At 39.7% G+C, this 19557-nt stretch overlaps 2 protein-coding genes across 11 annotated transcripts in view; both read right to left on the reverse strand.

Moving 5' to 3' along the window:
• The window catches only part of ISCA1 (iron-sulfur cluster assembly 1), a 14646-nt gene extending 13714 nt beyond the window's left edge, over positions 1-932 (reverse strand). The window contains exon 1 of the mRNA XM_017515598.2: positions 709-932. Within this exon, the coding sequence (XP_017371087.2) occupies positions 709-789 (81 nt within the window). The 5' untranslated portion in view covers positions 790-932. The remainder of the gene's footprint in view (positions 1-708) is intronic.
• A 3190-nt stretch (positions 933-4122) lies between these two features.
• Positions 4123-19557, reverse strand: part of TUT7 (terminal uridylyl transferase 7) — a 69579-nt gene continuing 54144 nt past the window's right edge. For 3 of the 10 annotated variants that reach the window (XM_037733883.1, XM_017515589.2, XM_037733882.1), the window contains exons 26-28: positions 18174-18499; positions 16116-16189; positions 12300-15746 (exon numbers count right to left, since the gene is read on the reverse strand). In XM_037733883.1, the coding sequence (XP_037589811.1) occupies positions 15600-15746; positions 16116-16189; positions 18174-18499 (547 nt within the window). In that variant the 3' untranslated portion in view covers positions 12300-15599. Of the gene's footprint in view, positions 4510-5594; positions 6602-12299; positions 16190-18173; positions 18500-19557 lie in introns of those variants that run through there. The other 7 variants (XM_037733886.1, XM_017515595.2, XM_017515594.2 and 4 more) reach the window with 5 other exon arrangements.

Here is a 19557-nt window from a genome sequence, read left to right on the forward strand (position 1 = left end):
CGATCTCTTGACCTTGTGATCCACCCGCCTCGGCCTCCCAAAGTGCTGGGATTACAGGCGTGAGCCACCGCGCCCGGCCTCCGGAAAATCATGTTTTGTCCTAAAAGCCCAGGCTTGCTGGAGGCACAGAGGGAGAGGCAAAGGCCTCAATCACCCAGTACACCAGGAACTAACGCTTTGTGCGCCGAGACCGTGACCTCCGCAGGAGCCGGGGGCTTTGTTGACGCTGTCTCTGTGCTCGCTCTCCGCGGCCGCAGCCGACCTGACACAGCGGTCCCTCGGAAGCCTTGGCCCTCCCAACCCCACGCACCTCCAGGCTAGGACTTCGGGCCACCACCGGGTACCCTGACACAGGGTACGTTCAGCCTCTGTGCAACCGGAGAGGCCGAACAGCGCAGGCCAGCAGGACCGTGGAGGCGCTCGGCCCCAGAGGACGCCCACCCCAGAGCTCCCCTCCGGCCAGCACGCGGAGGCCGCGCGGCCTGCCGGGAAACGTAGTTGCCAGATGCTAAGGAGCAGCCCCGCCCGGAATTTGTTTATCGCAGCAACTAGGGGGCCGGAGGGAGAGTAGCAGGCACGGCTCGGAGCGGCCCAGAGCTCGGACGCGCCCGTGCCCCTGCGGCCCCGCTCCTGGCGGCCGTGACCTCCCCGCGCACGGGGCGGACACAGGCAATGTCACGGGCCCCGCCGCGCGCCGCGAACACTCACCAGGGTGAGAGCGGCCCGGGTGGGCTGCAGCTTCCTCTTGCTCACAGCCCGGACAGTTGCCCGGACTAAGGAAGCCGACATCTTCACCGTCCCGGCGCCCTGGGGCCTCGGACCGAAGCTCTCCTCCTCAGCCTCTCTCCATGGACACGGCGGGCGTATTGACGCCACAAGCTCCGGCGCAGGGCGCCCTCAGCTAGCTCCGCCCCCCGCCGCCACCATTGGGTGGGCTGCGTGAGTGACGGGCCGGGGGCGGGACGGGCCGCTCGGGGCGGGGTTTCGCCACTCAGTGTCCCGGAGCTACCAAAGGGATTGCGCGTGGTCGCCGGCTGTGGGGTTACGACGCTGCGGGGCGCAGGGCCGGGGAGGAATGTCGTCACCGCCGAAGACAAGAGTCGGCGCTACGTCGGGGAGCGGGCGGGAGGGGGCGAGCAATGACCTCCGACCTGCTGACTCCGGATGCGCGTCGCTTCACCATCTGCCCCCTGGGCAAGGTGCTGCGTCCGCCCCTGCTTTAATGCTCACCTTGACAAACACCATCATAGGCAGTGAGGCTGAAGGACGCAGAAGTCAACCCTGCACAGGGAGCTTATGCCCTCAAATGCAGAATGACCGTTCCGATGCCAAGACATCTACATCCATTTTCATTCTTCTTTTGTGGTCCAGCTAGGCAGTTCTTAAAAGCATCGGGTTATCGCTGAGTTGTATAATAAATCTCCATCCATAACCCTTCTCCCTAGCATACTGTACTGCTGGGGATGCTGAAGGGTGGTGACTAATGCAGTTTTAAGTCTGCCGCTTAACTGGGAACCCAACCCTACTCGAAGATGTGACTGGGCAGCACTGTGAATAGTCACATTTATAGCGAGCAACAATTACTCCATTTAACACTTGTCTGACGACACTTGTCGTCAGACCTTGTCTTGGCTGCTCAGGGGCTTAATTCTGCCTTTTGACGCAGTGTTCTTGAGCACAAGGCACTGTGCACAGGTGCAGTACCCAGGCATACACAGGAAGCCAGGTAAAGAGGGGCCAGGGAAGAATGAGATGCTGGCAGGACAGAAGTCCAACAGGGTTGGCAGATGAAAAGAGGACATCAAAACAGGTGGCATTTGTCATCGAAGTGCTAGAGGTGAAGGGAAAAGGGCAGGAGAGGTCTATGGAGCAGTCCTGGGGAGGACAGATTCGCAGTGTTTGGATGTGGAAAGAACTATTGATGAAACATTTTTTACAGCCCAGTTTATCTTTGATCTCTTGCAGGTTCCAAAAGGATAGTTCAAAATTCCAAGTAGTTCTTCCTGCTTCAGAAATGCAATCGAATTGACAGTAAGAGGATGCTTTTTTCCTAAGCCTATCTGCACATAAACTGGGCAAGTGGCTGATGCCTGTCATCCCAGCACTTTGGGAGGCTGAGGTGAGTGGAGCACCTGAGGTCAGGAGTTCAAGACCAGGCTGGCCAACATGGTGAGACCCCATCTCTGCTAAAAAAATACAAAAATTAGCCAGGTGTGGAGGTGCACACCTGTAATTCCAGCTACTCGGGAGGCTGAGGCAGGAGAATCGCTTGAACCTGGGAGGCAGAGGTTGCAGTGAGCCGATATCGCACCACTGCACTCCAGCCTGGGCAACAAAGTGAGACTCTGTCTCAAAAGAAAGGAAGGAAGGGAAGAAAGGAAAGGAAGGAAATAAAAATAAAATTTAATAAAAGACGCTGTGTCATTTTTTCAATTATTGACACATTACACAGCTGTGTAGGACTTTACAAGATTCAGAAACCCCATGAGCGTATTATATTATCTCAGACTAGCCTCACAACTTTGAACTGAGTAGGGCAAAAGCACTGGCATGGCTGTTTTACAGATGCTGAAACTCAAGGATTTTAGTAGAGAATATTAGATACCATTGAAAAAATCTAGTCCCAAATTTTCTGATTCAGGATCCTGTGTGTTTAACAGACTTCCTTCCTCCATTTAATACCCACTATTTAACAAAAACAAAAAAGAGAAAAACCCCAGTATTCAGTTTTTAACTTGGTTAGTTGTTTTGCAAGTAAGCATTAATTCACATAATCTACTTTTTAGTTTCTAATCACTTGAAACTGGCACAAGTCCCCAAAATAAGTTGGTATATTAAATAATTTTCATGATTATTTAAGCAACATGTGAGCTTATCTCAGAGCAGCAGCTGTCCTATGGTGTCAAAATGAGGTGGGTGTGGTGTCAAAGGAGTTACAAGCTGTAACACTTTTAGATTTCCACTAATATGTGACAGAACTTAAAATAGGGAACTGTTTCACCCTGCAGTTCAGGCATTAGTTTTCACAGTTCTAGACATTTAAAAGTGTTTTTCTGGTAAGACCTCACTTGATCATCACAACTCTGTGGAAAGTCAAGTATGGTTTCCATTTTATAGGAATGGAAACTGAACTTCCTGAGATTAGGGGACTGCCACACAGCTGGAGAAGGAGCTGGGCTAGACCTTGCCTAAATCTTGAGTTCCATTCAGTGGAAAGTCTGTGAAGTTCTTGACTGCTGCTGTCCAAATATGCCTGCTTCCAAAGAAAAACCTACTGAAGGCTTTACAGTTTCACAGGGGTTTGTTAAATTCTGCTTTCAATATGTATGTGTGTGTGTGTGTGTGTGTGTGTCTGTGTGTGTGTGTATGTATATTTTGGCCTGTAACACTGAACTACTGATGTATCTATCCAGGATCTTTTCCACTCAGAAATTTTTTTTTTTATAAAAAAAAAAAGCCATTTGACAAACATATTTCAAGATGAAAAATACACTGAAATTATTTAAGAACATTTTTCTCACATCTAGAAGAAATGAAAAAACATTTAAAAAACATTTTTGCGGGCCGGGCGCGGTGGCTCAAGCCTGTAATCCCAGCACTTTGGGAGGCCGAGGCGGGTGGATCACGAGGTCAAGAGATCGAGACCATCCTGGTCAACATGGTGAAACCCCGTCTCTACTAAAAATACAAAACATTAGCTGGGCATGGTGGCATGTGCCTGTAATCCCAGCTACTCAGGAGGCTGAGGCAGGAGAATTGCCTGAACCCAGGAGGCGGAGGTTGCGGTGAGCCGAGATCGCGCCATTGCACTCCAGCCTGGGTAACAACAGCAAAACTCCGTCTCAAAAAAAAAAAAAAAAAACATTTTTGCACACTGCTGATCCTGCACACATTGAGCAAGAGGTTTTTTGTTTGTTTGTTTTGAGATGGAGTCTCTCCCTGTCTCTGAGGCTAGAGTGCAGTCTTGGCTCACTGTAACCTCCACCTCCCAGGTTCAAGTGTTCTCTTGCCTCAGCCTTCCAAGTAGCTGAGATTACAGGCACCCACTACCAAGTCTAGCAAAGTTTTGTATTTTCAGTAGAGACGGGGTTTTGCCATGTTGGCCAGGCTGGTCTCGAACTCTTGACCTCAAGTGATTCGCCCACCTCAGCCTCACAAAGTGCTGGGATTACAGGTGTGAGCCACTGTGCCCAGCCAAGCACGAGTTTTAAACACTGTAGACTGGGGCCACTGGACCACTGCTATACAAAATATATTTCATATTTTTGTTTGTTCCTGAGAGAAGGTGGCAAGGAGAATCTTGGTACTGGGGTATTTGTGGGGCTTATGACAGATAAGCCAGCTGCACTTGAAAGACAGCTAGGCCAATGGACTTAGCACAAGAGCAGATGTGTCAGTATCCCAGCTGGGGCAGCAAGATGGGGCTGTGACCACATCCAAGTAAAGAATCAAGGGCAATACATTCTCCAGGCCTGCTGGAGAATTGTCCCATGGATCCAGTGCAAGGAACTGAAAATCAAACAACCCAGTATTTTGGGCAGAAGCTGCTATAGGGATCAGAATAAAATGTAGGAAATTTTTAACATCCTTAAAGGGATACAAGAAAACATAGTTTCTGTGAAAAGGAAGGGAATATAAGTAAACTAAATAAATGAGAGGTAAAGGAAGGTCAGTCAGGTAAGTTCTAGAAAATCAGAAGTACAATGAGAAAATCCATATTAGAAACAAGAAACAGCAGAATGACACTAAAAATTAAGCCAGTCATGTAGAGATTAAACTTAAAGGTTTCCTAGCATGAAAAGCCACCGGATAGACTACTTCCAGATTGAGGTAATTTTCTTTCTGAATTATAGGGATAAACTGAAAAACACAAGCACCCAGGCAGAAAAACAAAATCTGCAAGAGAACAAAAATTAGCCTGGTCTTAGACTTGTCTTCTGCTATAATGCCAGAAAACAACAGAACAGCATCAGTGGGCTTTTCAAAGAAAAGTGTGACAAGCATTGTAAGCATAGCTGACTTTCATGCATGAGTTAAAGAGAAGAAACCAGAAGAGGGGCAGCTGAGGACGGTCACGTAAAGCAGCCATCAGCCCAGGCTGTGTCATTCATTAGTTTGCATTCAAAATGAGGAAGGAACCATCACTATTTTTTTCTACCATGGCCTCCAAATTCTGAAGTCCTTAATTTTGGTATGATTCTTCTTTAGCTAGACTGTCTTCAAATAATTTTTTTTTTTTTAAAGAAGAGCACATGTATATGTATCTCCCGAGTCCTCCAGCATCTGGAATGCTTGCTCAGCAAGCACCCCCTGTACCGCCCTGCCTACGAATTCCTCCCCCTCAGTCTGTGCCTTTTATAATAACAAATTTGTATGTTCCCAGAGCCTGGAACACACTGGATGTTAACACACACCAATGATTTGCACAAGTCAAAGGGAAATCTGTATACACTATTTTAGAGGAGTATATTTGTACTAGCCTTTCTTCCTTTTTGGTAAACTACTCTAATCATTCCCAGTGTCCTCACTCCTTGTTCTATTTTTTCCCCCCAGAAAATTTAGGAATCTTTCACTAGAAAATAACATAGATAAAATTACAGGTTGAAATTCTGATTTTATTTCAAAATGATAAATAAACCAAGGCATAGTTCTGACCAGGTATTATGTCTGCAGGGCTTATGAAGTTAGAGAAACAGTTCAGGAGGGCTCCAGTCAGACCCAGAATGACACCAACCACGCTTGTGACTGGCAGAGATAGCCTCTTTGATCTTCAGGAATTTTTAAAAGTTCTCCATCCTAATTTCTGAATATCATAAAAAGTAAAAAGTACTTTCTTTTTATTTTTCCTTTGAAAATGTTTTTAGTGGCAAACAGGACTACTAGTTTTCCTTACTTCATTTTTATAAGCATAGTAGTTATATGTCAATTTACTTAAAATTAGAGAGGGAAAACCCCAGAGACCTGAGTGGCACTGCTCATCCACTGAAGGCCCACATAAACATACTCATGTTATCATGTCTACAAATAGCAATAAAATGATGTCTATAAATCGGAAGTACAGCAGTAGCAGTTCATACATATTTGATATGCTTTCACACAAGGATTCAGTAAACAATAAATATAATTTCCCCTCTTCAAAACAAAAAAGGGATTTATAGAGGAAAAGGGTTAATTTACTTGGGGTTTGTCAGCACACCATTTTTAATGTGCTTTGAAAGAATTAAAAACCATGAAACTGTATTCATTGAATACTGGTCCATAGTTACATTTTTTCTTTTAACCTGGCTTAAATACATACATCATGACTTTCTATTAAAATCTTTTAATCTATGGGGATGTGTGGTAGATAAGACTATATTAAAATTTTTTCCTCATTAACAACTTCATTAAATTAAAAAAAAAAAAATCTGCCATTTCCCTTAAATGTTAAGTTGAAGCCTGATCTAAGCTGCTGTGTCCTGTGAAATGAACCTAATTTTCCAAGTGAATAGGATCGCCTGAGTGGCCATTTAGAGTGCTGCATATTCCTTCCCTCATGATTCCTGCTGGGTCCTCTTCGCTGAGGCTTTTCCCTGAGTCATATATTTACTGGAAAGGCTACCTAGAGGAGGGGAAGAAACAAAACCCAATATAAATGAAACAAGCCTCACTTTATGACCAAAGCCATAAAATTACTTCTTATTGTTAATTACTCCCAAAAGCTTCATACTAGAATTGGTCACTTGTTTGACTCAAGTAATAAGACTAGATATTAAAAAATATATATGCACATGATCTATTAAAAATAAGCTTAGTCAAAATTCTTTCTGAATGCAGACAAGTTCCTAGGGTGTTATCATTTTAATACATTTACATATTCACTATTTCCAGTGTTGGTACAGAGGACCAGAAACCTGAGGTTCTGCCTTGTATAATTCAGTATCTTCATTTGCAACCAAACACAATAGACTGCAAAGAATTATCTGGCCAGAAATAAATATATTAGATCATTATTCTGCAGATATGAAGCTGTGGACGGTAATCATTGGAGGAATAATTTACTGGTATAAAAGAAAAAAGATTTATTATATTTACAGGTGGAGGACACAAATGAGGATTATTGATTAAAACCAATACCACAGAATAGTTACTATGTTTTGTTCTGGAGTTGAACAAATAGATCAATGAAAAAAATGAAGAGACCTGAGAAATTCTTAAGTGATTATATATAACAAAGTAGTACATAATGAAGATTGCATTTTAAACTAATGGGGGAAAGTATGAATTATACAATAACTGGTATTATATCAAGTAAGTAATTTTGGAGGGGGAAGAAGGGAGGTATTTCCTTCCTCACACCATACCCTTCTTCTCTACCCATTTCAAAGTGAACTACAGAATTAAATGTTAACTATAAGAAAGTCAGATTATAAGAAATGGTGAGTATTTAGATAATCCTAGGGTAGGGTAAGAAAGAGTTTCCTAAGTACACTACCATACTTAATGAACTTATAAGTCAACAGAAAAAAGATGAACACCATCAGATAACTAGGTAAAGAAAATATACAAAATAGAAAAGAAAAATGGCATAAGCATATGAAAATTCAATATCAAGGGTAATCAATGAAATGCAAATTAAAACTATCAATTTTTGGTTACCAAATTATTAGAAGGAAGATGATCAGGAGGAGGTGGATAGAAATGCTGCTAAATAAATAAATATTCATAAAAACCTTATAATTTAACAACGTAAACAACTTAAAAGTTCAAAGCTTACGACATGACCAAGTATATGAGGAACTATGCACGTAACAGAGTATTAGGTACACACAGAGTATTTCTCATAATAATGAGAAAACAAGGTATAAAACTATATAAATAGCATTTTCAAAAACTAAAAAACACCCCACCAATCATGTATTTGGTGCCTCATTTTCTTTATCTGTAAAATAAGGACAATAATATCTGCTCTCGAAGTTATTGTGAAGCTTGGCTGAATACGTGCAAAGCAACTGGAAAGTACCTGGCACATAGAAAATGCCTAATAAACATTAACTATTATTACATTAATGTAAAAAGACAGGAAAATTTTATCCCCAAAGCCTAAATAGTAGTTAATGCTAGAATGAAGGGAGTATAGGCAGTTTTTATTTTCTTCATTTTACTTAACAATACTTTCTAAATTTTCCATAGCAAACATATTAAGTATGCAAATAAAAACATTCCCTAAACACATACTTTTCAAAGCAGGACATCTTGATAATCAACTCACAACGCAAAATATCAGCCAGGGAATTCAGTAAGAAATTTCACTCAGGAAGAAACAAAGTGCTCTATTGTTCTACCACTGTATTATTTATGCCACAGAGTGTCTATTGGTCTGTAGGCTCCCATCTTTGATATTGTGACCTGCATGAAGTATTGAGATAAAGCTTTTCATCTGGGCAAGGTGGCTCACGTCTATAATCCTAACACTTTGGGAGGCCAAGGCAAGGGGATAGCCTGAGCACAGGAGTTTGGGACCAGCCTGGGCAACAGAGTGAAACCTCCTCTCTACTAAAATACCAAAAAAAAAAAAAAAATATATATATATATATATATATATATATATATATATATTAATTAGCTGGGTGTGGCGGCATATACGCCTGTAGTCCCAGATACTCAGGAGGCTGAGGCAGAAGAATTGCTTGAACCCAGGAGGTGGGGGTGCAGTGAGCCAAGACTACATCATTGTACTCCAGCCTGGGCAACAGAGCAAGACTGTCTCAAAAAAACAAAAAAACAAACAAACAAAAAAAACGGGTAGCAGGCTTTTCACTAGAGGGAAAAAAGCTTAGATCACTACCTCATACTTTACACACACATAAACTCTAGATGGATTAAAGATCTAAATAGAAAAAAAATTTAAGTTGTTAGAAGAAAATAGAGATGCATATCTTTATGACCTCAGGTTACAAAAGAATTTCTTAAAGATGACACTAAATTATGAACCATATGATGATGAAAACTAATTATGGAAAGTTAATAATTTGATTATCTCAAAATTAAAAACAATGGCAATACACACAAAAAATTAGAAGATATACTGGAGGTAGACACTTGAAATTTATACAATAATAAAAGAGCAGTATTCAGAATAAATGAAGAACCTTTAAAAATTAATAGGAAAATGATAATTCAATGGGAAAATAGGCAAATGATTTGGACAGACAATTCACAGAAGAGTAACTCCAAATGGCCAATAAATATGTAAAAAGGGCCTGTAATACCAGCACTTTGGGAAGCTGAGGCTACTAAACTACCACCAAAAAAAATTACCACCAAAGTAGTTTTCATCCATCAGATTTGCAAAAATTCTGACAAAAAATCAGGTATTTGGAAGGATATATAGAAGCAGGAGAATCACCTGAACCTGGAAGGCAGAGGTTGCAGTGAGCCGAGATCACACCACTGTACTCCAGCCTGGTCGACAGAGGGAGACTTTGTCTCAAAAAAAAAAAGAGGGGGGGGTGGGGTTGTTTTCTCTTCCCCCCCCTGGGGGGGGGGGGGGGGGGGGGAGGGGGGGGGGGGGGGGGGGGGGGGGAGACTAGAAGGAGACTTAACCTTGTAATATGGATGTTTCTAGAGCTGAGAAGGGCATGATAGAGGAAATGAGCTTAGCAATGGTACTCAGGGCACTTCTACCACTTCAGGGACAGGTCTTTTATTTAAAAAAAAAAAAAAAAAAAATTGAGCCAGGCCCAGTGGCTCATGCCTGTGAGCTACTTGGAAGGCTGAGGTGGGAAGACTTCCTGAGCCCAGAAGTTCGAGGCTGCAGTGAGCTTTGATTGTGCCACTGTACTCCTGCCTGGGTGACAGAGTGAAACCCCCCCTCTAAAAGAAAAAGAAAATTGAAAAACAATGCCAATTCTCTAGAAGGTAAATTAGTTATTGTTATACTACTACTTGTACCTGTTTTTGTTTTTCCAAAATGTTAAACACCTTGGTAAGTATAGTACTAGCAGGTTTTTACTAAACTTACTAGTATTATACTTTTTACTTAGCATTTCAACATATAATCTACTATATCAGAAAAATCTTCACTATACCTGAATATAAAAATTTGCATGTAAAAAAAAGTACTAGAAATAACATATGAATGAATTTTTATATAATATAGAGGAATAACATGAAATTTATACAATTTGGTAAGCATGATTTGAAACTAGCAAAAGTTGGCTAGATCATACTATTAAAACAAACAGTCATCTGTATGGCAAATACATCTAAGTGAGGTTAAAAGAATAATAATCTGGGCAGAGTAGAGTGGCTCACGCCTGTAATCCCAACACTTCTGGAAGCTGAGGAGGGAGGATCGTCTGAGCCCCGAAATTCAAGACCAGCCTGGGCGACATGGCGAGACCCCCATCTCCACAAAAATAAAAAAAATTAAAAACCAGTTGAATGTGGTGTCACTCGCTTATGGTCCAAGCTACTTGGGAGACTGAGGTGGGAGGATTGCTTGAGAGTTCAAGGTTGTAGTAAGCTATAATTGAGCCACTGCCAACCAGCCTGGGTGACAGTGAGACCCTGTCAGGAATACTCCAATACAAAAGTACAAAGACATAAATATAAAGTAAGATAGATGAAATCATGTAAAAAAAAATGGTAGAGTTCAATGGTAATTATGAATTCAAGCAGACACACGCAAAATGAAAAGACTATCCCAATGAAGTCGGGGTATGGGAAACAATGTCACTGACTCTCTGGGATTGTCAACAATCATAATTTGGGAATATCAGCTTCACTCAAAATGTGCACACTTTTTAACCTATAATTCTTATGAGTGGGAAGTTATCCTGATGAAATGGACAAATATGCAAATATTCATTAGAGTGTTTTATAAAAATGGTGCTCTTCCAACTTGGGTCCATGTGTCCTGAGCCTACCTGACAGGGCATGTAGGTAAGGATAGTTTTTTTTTCTTTTTTGAGATGGAGTGTCACTCTGTTGCCCAGGCTGGAGCTCAGTGGCTCAATCTTGGCTCACTGCAACCTCCACCTCCCGGGTTCAAGTGATTCTCCTCTCAGCCTCCCGAGTAGCTGGGATTACAGGTGTACACCACAATACCCAACCAAATTTGTATTTTTAGTAAGAGACAAGGTTTCACCACATTGGCCAGGCTGGTCTCGAACTCCCGACCTCAGGTGGTCTGCCTACCCCGGCATCCCAAATTGCTGGGATTACAGGCATGAGCCATGATGCCTGGCTGCAAGGATAGTTTTAAGAGAATCAATTTCCAGCTCCTCAGCTTTCATATGTACTTTTTCTTAAAAATTATATGCCTGTGAATGCCTTTGTGGTCAAGGCTTACGCTGGTTTTCAGGAATCATTCCAATTATTCTTTCTAACTCCTCTTTGACAATTATTCACCTGCTTTATAAAAGAATCAAGTATCTCCTAACCAGTCAAATCTTACTGTGGTGCATTGCCATGAGGCAAAAACACCTGCAGAAGAGGAGAAGCAAATAAAAGCTGATATGTGTGGTGAATGTGAATGCCTCTAATAATCCAAATTTTTAGCTTTTACATTGATAGTGGATGATCATTACAAATAATTTTTGATGATACATCACTGATTTTTGGTCATGTAATTAAGAAGGAATCATAATAATTGAATGGCACTATTGTAATATATCTTGTATTCGCAAACTCTTAAAGTATTTCTATTATTTTTAACTTGTTATCATAAAGAATATTGAGTTTTTTCTATTTTATCAACTATAAAAATAAAAAAATTAGGGACAGAAAAGGAACAGTCTTACTCATGCAATAAATAATGACTCAAAGATACATGAATGTATAGGGAAAATCCCATTTTTCTTATTACATGAAAGTTGTTTTCAGTATATAAACATAAAAAGTAATTGTTAATTAAAATTTGTAACATTTGTTTTGATCAATTATATATTCTAATAATTGTGACAACAATGTAGAAGATATTTTCATCCTTTGATATTTAATAAAAAGCTTAAAAATTGAATTTATAGAAAATAGGGTCTAGCTTGTCACCCCTGTCATTTTTGTTGCAGATAAGCATGATAAACTACTCAATAAAATACATGAAAATATGTATAATAAAATATATCACCTCAGGGAGAAGTTCAAACAAACAAAATATTCATCTTATGCTTAAATTCTGTAGAACAACTACAACAAAGGAAATCAAGGGCAAAAGAGAAATGATATAACATTTTTGTCTGTTAAAGAAGAGCTGAGCTCTATATAAATGATGGTGGGTATGAAAAAGCAATGATATTTATACTTCAGTTGATACATTTAAGGCTGACTTACAAGTTTTATTTTAAAAGGTCAATATTTACAGCCCCTCTCCCCCAAGAAATTACATGCTTTGCAACTACAATGAAAGATTTAGATATCAACTTTAAAAATGTACAAGGATATATATGGGCTTTCAATATTTGGGGAGAGAATATGTAATCACAAGTTGTGAAGACAGTTGGTATAACAAATATGTGAAAACAGCCAGTCCATTAATAAGACATGATTAAATAAACAATGGTATATTAATACACTAGCATATCCAAAGAAGGGTATCAATGAGAATGATCTATATTCACTATCACTGAGATCTCCCCATACTATTTTTATAAGTATTTCTATTATTTAAAACTTATTATCATAAAGATCACTGTTTTTTGTTTTTTAAAATAGGGAGGCTTTAAAATTCTGATCAATGATAAAAGCTGTAAAAGAATACATTACCATGAGGGCAAAAATACATCCACCAATCTCTTACAGCACCTCAAAGTTTTCAGATTTCAAGCCATAAGATTAAAATGGAATAAAAGAAAAGACAGAGGTAGGTTTTCTTTTAAAGTAATTTACCAAAAAAAAGGGTAGGAAGATTAAAGAATGGAAAAAACATTAGTTTTCTGAGATTCTAATACTGAATAAATTTTCATACATAAACCAGAGTAATTAATGTGAGCATAAAAATCAGTTTATCACTGTGGTACCACAATCTCTACATAATTTTGTTTTCTTAGAAATTTCCATTATTTATTTGTCCTATAAGTTAGAAGAGATAAATTACAGCAAGTGTTTCTGTTAACCATAGTAACAAAGGGCAGTGATAATTTATTGAGTGATAAGATGTGTTAAGTGCCTTATCTACATGAAGTTAATCCTTACAATAGTCCTGTGAGGTTTTAGCACCAATTTACCAACAAGGAAACTGAGGCACAGAGAGGTTGCATAACTTGACAAAGGTCACACAACTAGTAAATGGTTGGGCTGGATTTCAAACTCAAGTCTCTCACTCTAAAGCTCATGTTCTTGCTCATTCTCCTGCTTTGCCTTTTTATTCCTTCCAAATAAGTTCACCTGTATTCAATAAAACCTACTGAATATCTAAGGCATTGTGTGCGGAGGGGGAGAAGTAACAACAAAGAGCAAGGACATTCATGGGACTTTCTATCTATTATGATCTCCTTTGGGAGTTAAGAACTGTATGCAACCTAGAGGAAAGGATGGAGGTAGGTATCAGGAGAGGAAAGAGAACTTGACTGAGTGCCTACTATGGGTGGTACTTTAATCTTCTTAGCACCCTATGAGATAAATGGTGTTAACACCAATTTTATAGATGAGACAGCTGGAGCTCAGAGAAACTACATCTCTTGCCTAAGGTCAATACACCATGTATGATAGAAGGGGCTGTCCGTATCAACATGCTCTCTTGAGAAATTACAAGTGGGTCAAAGACACTTAGTACTACGGAAGGGAAGAGCTGTGGGGAAATTAATACTATTTACAGGTGAGTTATAGTTCACATATAACAACATAGATGATTTGGATACGTCTATCATGGATAACTAGATAGTTATTTCATCTGTCATACACTTACTTGGAAGAGTCTAATTTATTGGATAGAATTTTAACCACCTTTCTGGTATAAAGTAACATAATTATTGCAATACATTTTTCCTGTAGTAAATACATTTTCTCCAGTTGCTCAAAAGATTTATAAGTATTTAGATCTTTTACTCAGAAGATAATCACAGAAGTCCTAACTTATTGTCAATGCCATTTCTAGGTGTATGCCTAGCATCTATATTTCTCTCTCAATTGAACAATGCTGGCACTGGAAGACTTGGTGATACCCTGAAGGAATAATACCACCACCAGGAACCTTTGCTCTGCTCTCACTATACACAGGCACTGTTCTAGGTACTTTTACATGGGATTTTGCCCAACATCCCTGTCAGGTATTATTATTATCCCCTTTTTACACATGAGGAAACTGAGGCATATGGAGGATAAGGCAGTCTCTCAGGATCACAAAGCCAGAAATCATACCCACACAATCTTAAACACCATGCTACGTTATTCTCAGCAAAACGAACATCTTGTCTATTCAAGAATTAGCTTTTTCCTATATAAAATGTTTAGAAAGTATCTTAGAAAGTATCTGCTCAAGGCTGAAGCTATGGCCAAGTGTGGCGGCTCATATCTATCATTTTAATATTTTGGGAGGCCAAGTTGGGAGGATCACATGAGGTCAGGAGTTCAAAGCCAGTCTGGGCAACATAGGGAGACCACATCTCTACAAATCAGCAGGCTGGGGTGGGTTGGTTTCTAAGCGGCCACCTTGTCTCCACACAGTAGACATAATGAACCTTTTAAAATAGGATTCAGATAATATTACTCTTTGGCTCAGAGAGACAATAGTCTCTCATTTCACTTGGGGGGTGGGGGGGCAGGCAACAAAACAATTACTACCACTGCTGAAGGCGCTTCATAACCCAGATCCATCCACCCTCTGACTTCACCTCCACCACTCACTCACCCCTCCTGCCTGTTCCACTCTTTTTTTTTTTTTTCAATTTCTTTGTCTCTCAAGTTTCCAATCCTGTTCCGCCCCTGCCACACTGCCTCACTAATGCTGCAGGACAACTCTAAGTTTACCAGTCTAATGCCAATTTCCCCTTAACTAGCCCCTTTGTTTCATTTGATTCTTTGCTTAAATGTTACTTTACCAGAGAGGCTGCCTCTTTATCCCTTTTCTTGCTTTGTTATTTCTTCCTGGCATTTGCCACCACATGACATATTATCTCTGTATCTCTTTATTGTCTACCTCTTCTGAGAAGGATGCAGAGTAAATGAGAGAAGGGGATTTGGTTGTTCACTGCTGTATCTTCAGTGTTGAAGCCAGCATCCTGAACTTAGAAAGGGAGGGAAAGGCTGGATAACTATTTGTTGAAAGAATGAATACATGAAGTAGCTGAGGGGTAGGAGTGGAGTTCAGGTTAAAAGTTGCTTTTTTTTTCCTTACTTTGTGTGTGGCAAATACTCTCCAGGAGGAGAAAACACTGCTGGCAAGACAGCAGCAAGTTCAAAGCAGCAACAAAAAGCACATGACTGGAACAAATAATTGAAGACTCTGGTTGCCACTCACATGTGGTATAAACATCACTTGGAACATTTACAAAACACACAGGCCCATGCTTAACCACTGAAGAATTAACTTTAGGAAATAAAGGTAGAGGATGGGCAACTGCGTGTTTTAGAGTTCCACCAAGTGATTCTGATGTTCAATCCCTGTGAAAAACACATATTCAGAGAGTCTCAGAAGGCATGTGGTAAAGTATGCAGTAAATAAAATAATACACATTTGTTTTTCTTTTAAAAACCCACATACCTGACTGGGGACTCAAAAATATTGTTGTTTTTTGTTTCTTTTTGTCTTCATGTAAAAGCACTGCCTAAAAAATGAAATAGACTGGTTTACAATATCGAAAAGAAGAGCATCTGAAACAGCCTTAAAACTGAAACCATACCCAAGGAGAGCTGAAATAAGGCATGTGGGTAGCAGAATTTTCCAAGTTAACTGAAAAGCAAGACCATATGCAGGAGTTCTGAAACAAGGCCCTGCCATCCAGTGCCCAGCAAGCCTCACCATGCACCGAACACACACAGCACAGAGAAAAAGAGCACTGCAGGTCAGTCAGAAGGAGGGCCCAGGCTGCCACCACGGTGCCCAGGACCTGGTGCAGAGCTGAGAGCACTCAGGGAGCATCTCCTGAGTGAACAGATGACAGACATGCCTCCTTCTTTGTTTGAGCTAAGTTTACCTGAACAAATGGACCAGTTGGTCTCAAAGGGACAGGTGAGGGGGATCCAAACATACAATCGGATTTACACATTCCTAAAAAAAGAAATTAGTACTTTTTGTTCCAATTTAAATTGAAAGCAGTAGCCCTATTTTCAAACTTTCAGAGAGAGACTTTCTGTTGGTGTGACAGAAGCTCCATTCAGTATATTGTGTGGACAAAGGAGCAACATATCTGAAGAAACAAGAGAGAGCAGCATAATTTTTAGACAGGAAGAAGGGGCTGATTATTTTTTAACTGTCACCAAAGGAAACTCCCTGTATCTATCCCCACGCTTCCACTGGCATTTCACTTTTAAAATATGATGACTACTAACTATAGTATGTCAAGACTGCATTCTGAAGGGACCGCACTTCTAGAGAAGCACTTTTCCTTATGCTTGATAATCCCCCTGCCACCAGGACTCCCCTTTCTTTTTGAGTTGCTGCTGCCCCATAGGCTGCCAAAATCACTGGTCTAACTGTTGTGAGAACTTCCCTAGTAAACAACTTAAAACTTGCTGCTAGCAAGAAAAAAGAAATTCATCAAAGCTAGGGTAAATTCTCTACTTTGTTGTACTAAAGAGGAAGACTGTAATAATGTTTCAGTCATGAGTCATCAACACAGGCCTTGAATAATTTTGGGAATACTATTTAAAACTTACCTATACTATTTACAGTTTCCTTACCTGTAAAACTATGGATATTAATACCACCACATTTAATGAAGCTGTTGTGAAAATTAAATGAAATTATCTATGTAAAGTACTTAAAATAGTGCCTAACTCATAATGAATGCTCAATGAATGCTGGCAACTATTATGATTGTAGTTTCTTTTAAATACATTTCCTCCTATAACAACAAAAGAAAATCACTTTATTCTGGTGTATGGCCATGTGAGCTAGCTAAAGCTGTATCTTTCATAAACATTTAAACCCTACTCTAAAAATAACAGATAAAAAATTTTAAATATTTTTCTTTTCATATAAAGCTCCTTTAAAAAAGAATGGGTATGATCTAAAAATCTCCTGTCTTAAAAAAAGATACACTATATTGCTGAATGTGATAAAATAAAATGGAAGAGAGGTATTCTTGTTCCAAGAACTATACACGTGGAGTATTTTAAGGAAACTGTGAAGCAGCTGACATTTTATGCTGTCCACAAACATATATATACAACTGAGGATAGCGACAGGATTAACTACTTTAATTAAAAAAAAAAATTACTTCCCAAGATTTCTATGCTTATCAAATTTCATCACTTGCACTGTTCTGAGAAGTGAGAATGTAAATTGCTTTGTAAATCATTACTTATTATACACACACAAGATATTCTTACAGTTAGTAGTCTGTTAAAAAGGTGCCCACAATAGACATTTCACCCAGTTAGCAAAAATGGCCAATTTGTATTTAACAACTCAAAGGGGCAAGGTTTGTGGATGGTGTTGTGCTAATGACTGCTATAGATATTTTCTTCATCATAAGAATAATCATGCTCACTTGTAGAAAACTGAAATGACAAAATCTACAGAAAAAAAATCTTCCATAATTCCCCTCTGCAGATACACCCACTGCTAACTGTGCAGCCTACTTCTTTCTGTTCCCTTTTCTATGCATGTGCCTGGGTGTGGCTCACCTGTGCACAGTGCATGGTATCCTGAGATAACTCGAGCTACTGTCTCCCTCTGTGATTTGACCTCACAACTACATATACTAAGTAGCAAAGCTCAAGGTGCAGCTTCTTTTCTGGTCACTGAGGCTACATTTGCAGGTACCAGGGATGACTACACTTTCACCTCATTAATAATCTTAGAAAATTTCACCAAATGACTGTCATAAGACTCTAAATAAAGCCAGGAATAAGTATTTAAAATATATGAAGGATCAACATTAAAGGAGGCGGAAGGGATTTTACTTTCTTAAAAACAAAGTCTTTTTTGAGTAAATATACTGATAAAGATGATTAAAACAGTAAAGAGCTCTAAAGAGATTTCCCTTGAGATGTTAGAGCGAGCATCAAGGTGTGATAGGTGTCCATACCTGAAGAGCCTTTAAACTGTGGGCATTCCTTTTTAATGTGCCCTTCTCTTCCACAAATAAAACAACGTTTTTCTCTTAAGTCTTTGTCATCCTGTCTCTTCCATTTTTCCACTGGTGGCCTGAGGATCTTCTCCCTCCCCAGGTCAGCAGCTGCCCGCAATGGCTTGGCTTTCTGAGGTGTGCACTGCGTGGGCTTATCTTCTTTTGTTGACACCTCCCTTTCTGTGTACTTGTTGTGAATTTCTTTGTCCTCTTTGCTTCTTTTTTCTTTGTTCTCAGGGTATCTTTGGTTCAAGGCATCTTCCTGATCTCGACGCCGTCTCACTCTGTAGAAAGGTATCATATTACTAGTAAAAAATCTAACCAGAAGCCTAACAAATTATTAAGGCAATTCCCAAATTATTAAGGCAATTCCAGACTTCAGAGATAACCAGAAATAGAAGGTGTTAAAGGGAAAAGCAAGAACCTAAATGAAAAGCATCTTCTCTATTAAGAAGCTCCCTCAGGGTTTATAAGTATTGCTTTTCATTTTCATTTTCAAAGTTGCTCTAGTGCTGAAAAACCAGTATCTGCAATTAGTGGTGGTTCCTTGGTTGAATGCCTACTTTGACACTGAGGTAATGAAAGGCAAATCATCCTTGCAATGATTTCTTAAACGGCCTTTCTGGCGCATAGCATTCTTTACTAGGCACTGGAAATTTGAGATGTGAAGACTTAAATTCACAAAGGAACAATGGTTATGAGATTTATGTTCTTAAAATGTCAAAATCATTTCTCCCTTGTCCTAATAATCACTGATTTTTGAGTAATTAAAAAAAAAAGAACTGAAAAAAAAAAAGCTTATCAAATTTCAGATGGTAATCTAATTTGAGCACCGTGTTTTTAAATGTTACTGTACCATTAAAAACACCACCACTACCACCCAAAATGTGTCCCAGGCAAGCAAGCAACAACATGCCTCTCTTGCCTCTCCATAACCACCACCAGAAGAAAGCATGGTGAATAAACTGTGTGGCTTATCTCCTCATGGCAATTATTAAGGGTTAAGTGGAATACGAACAAAGAGTGCTAAAATCCAGTGAATTGTTTGACTATAAATCCCAACATGCTGAACAGTTACCGTATATTAGAAATGTAACTGACATCCTGAAGGAACTCATGACTGTTCACTGACTGAAATGATTCTGAACTTCTCACTACAGTAAAAAGGAAGAATTTTTGTTTCCTCTTTTCTTCTTCTGTCCCAGTCAGAGAGGCTAATTAATGGATAGGGCCATGACCAAAATTAGGAAAGCGGATCTCGCCCTGAAGACTGTAACCTGTACACCAGAGTTAACCCTAGTCATCTGCACTTAAAGTCATGTTTTTTTTTTTTTTTTTTTTA

The sequence above is a fragment of the Cebus imitator genome, unplaced genomic scaffold, assembly GCF_001604975.1.
Source record: "Cebus imitator isolate Cc_AM_T3 unplaced genomic scaffold, Cebus_imitator-1.0 Scaffold553, whole genome shotgun sequence".
NCBI classification, from domain to species: Eukaryota; Metazoa; Chordata; class Mammalia; order Primates; family Cebidae; genus Cebus; species Cebus imitator.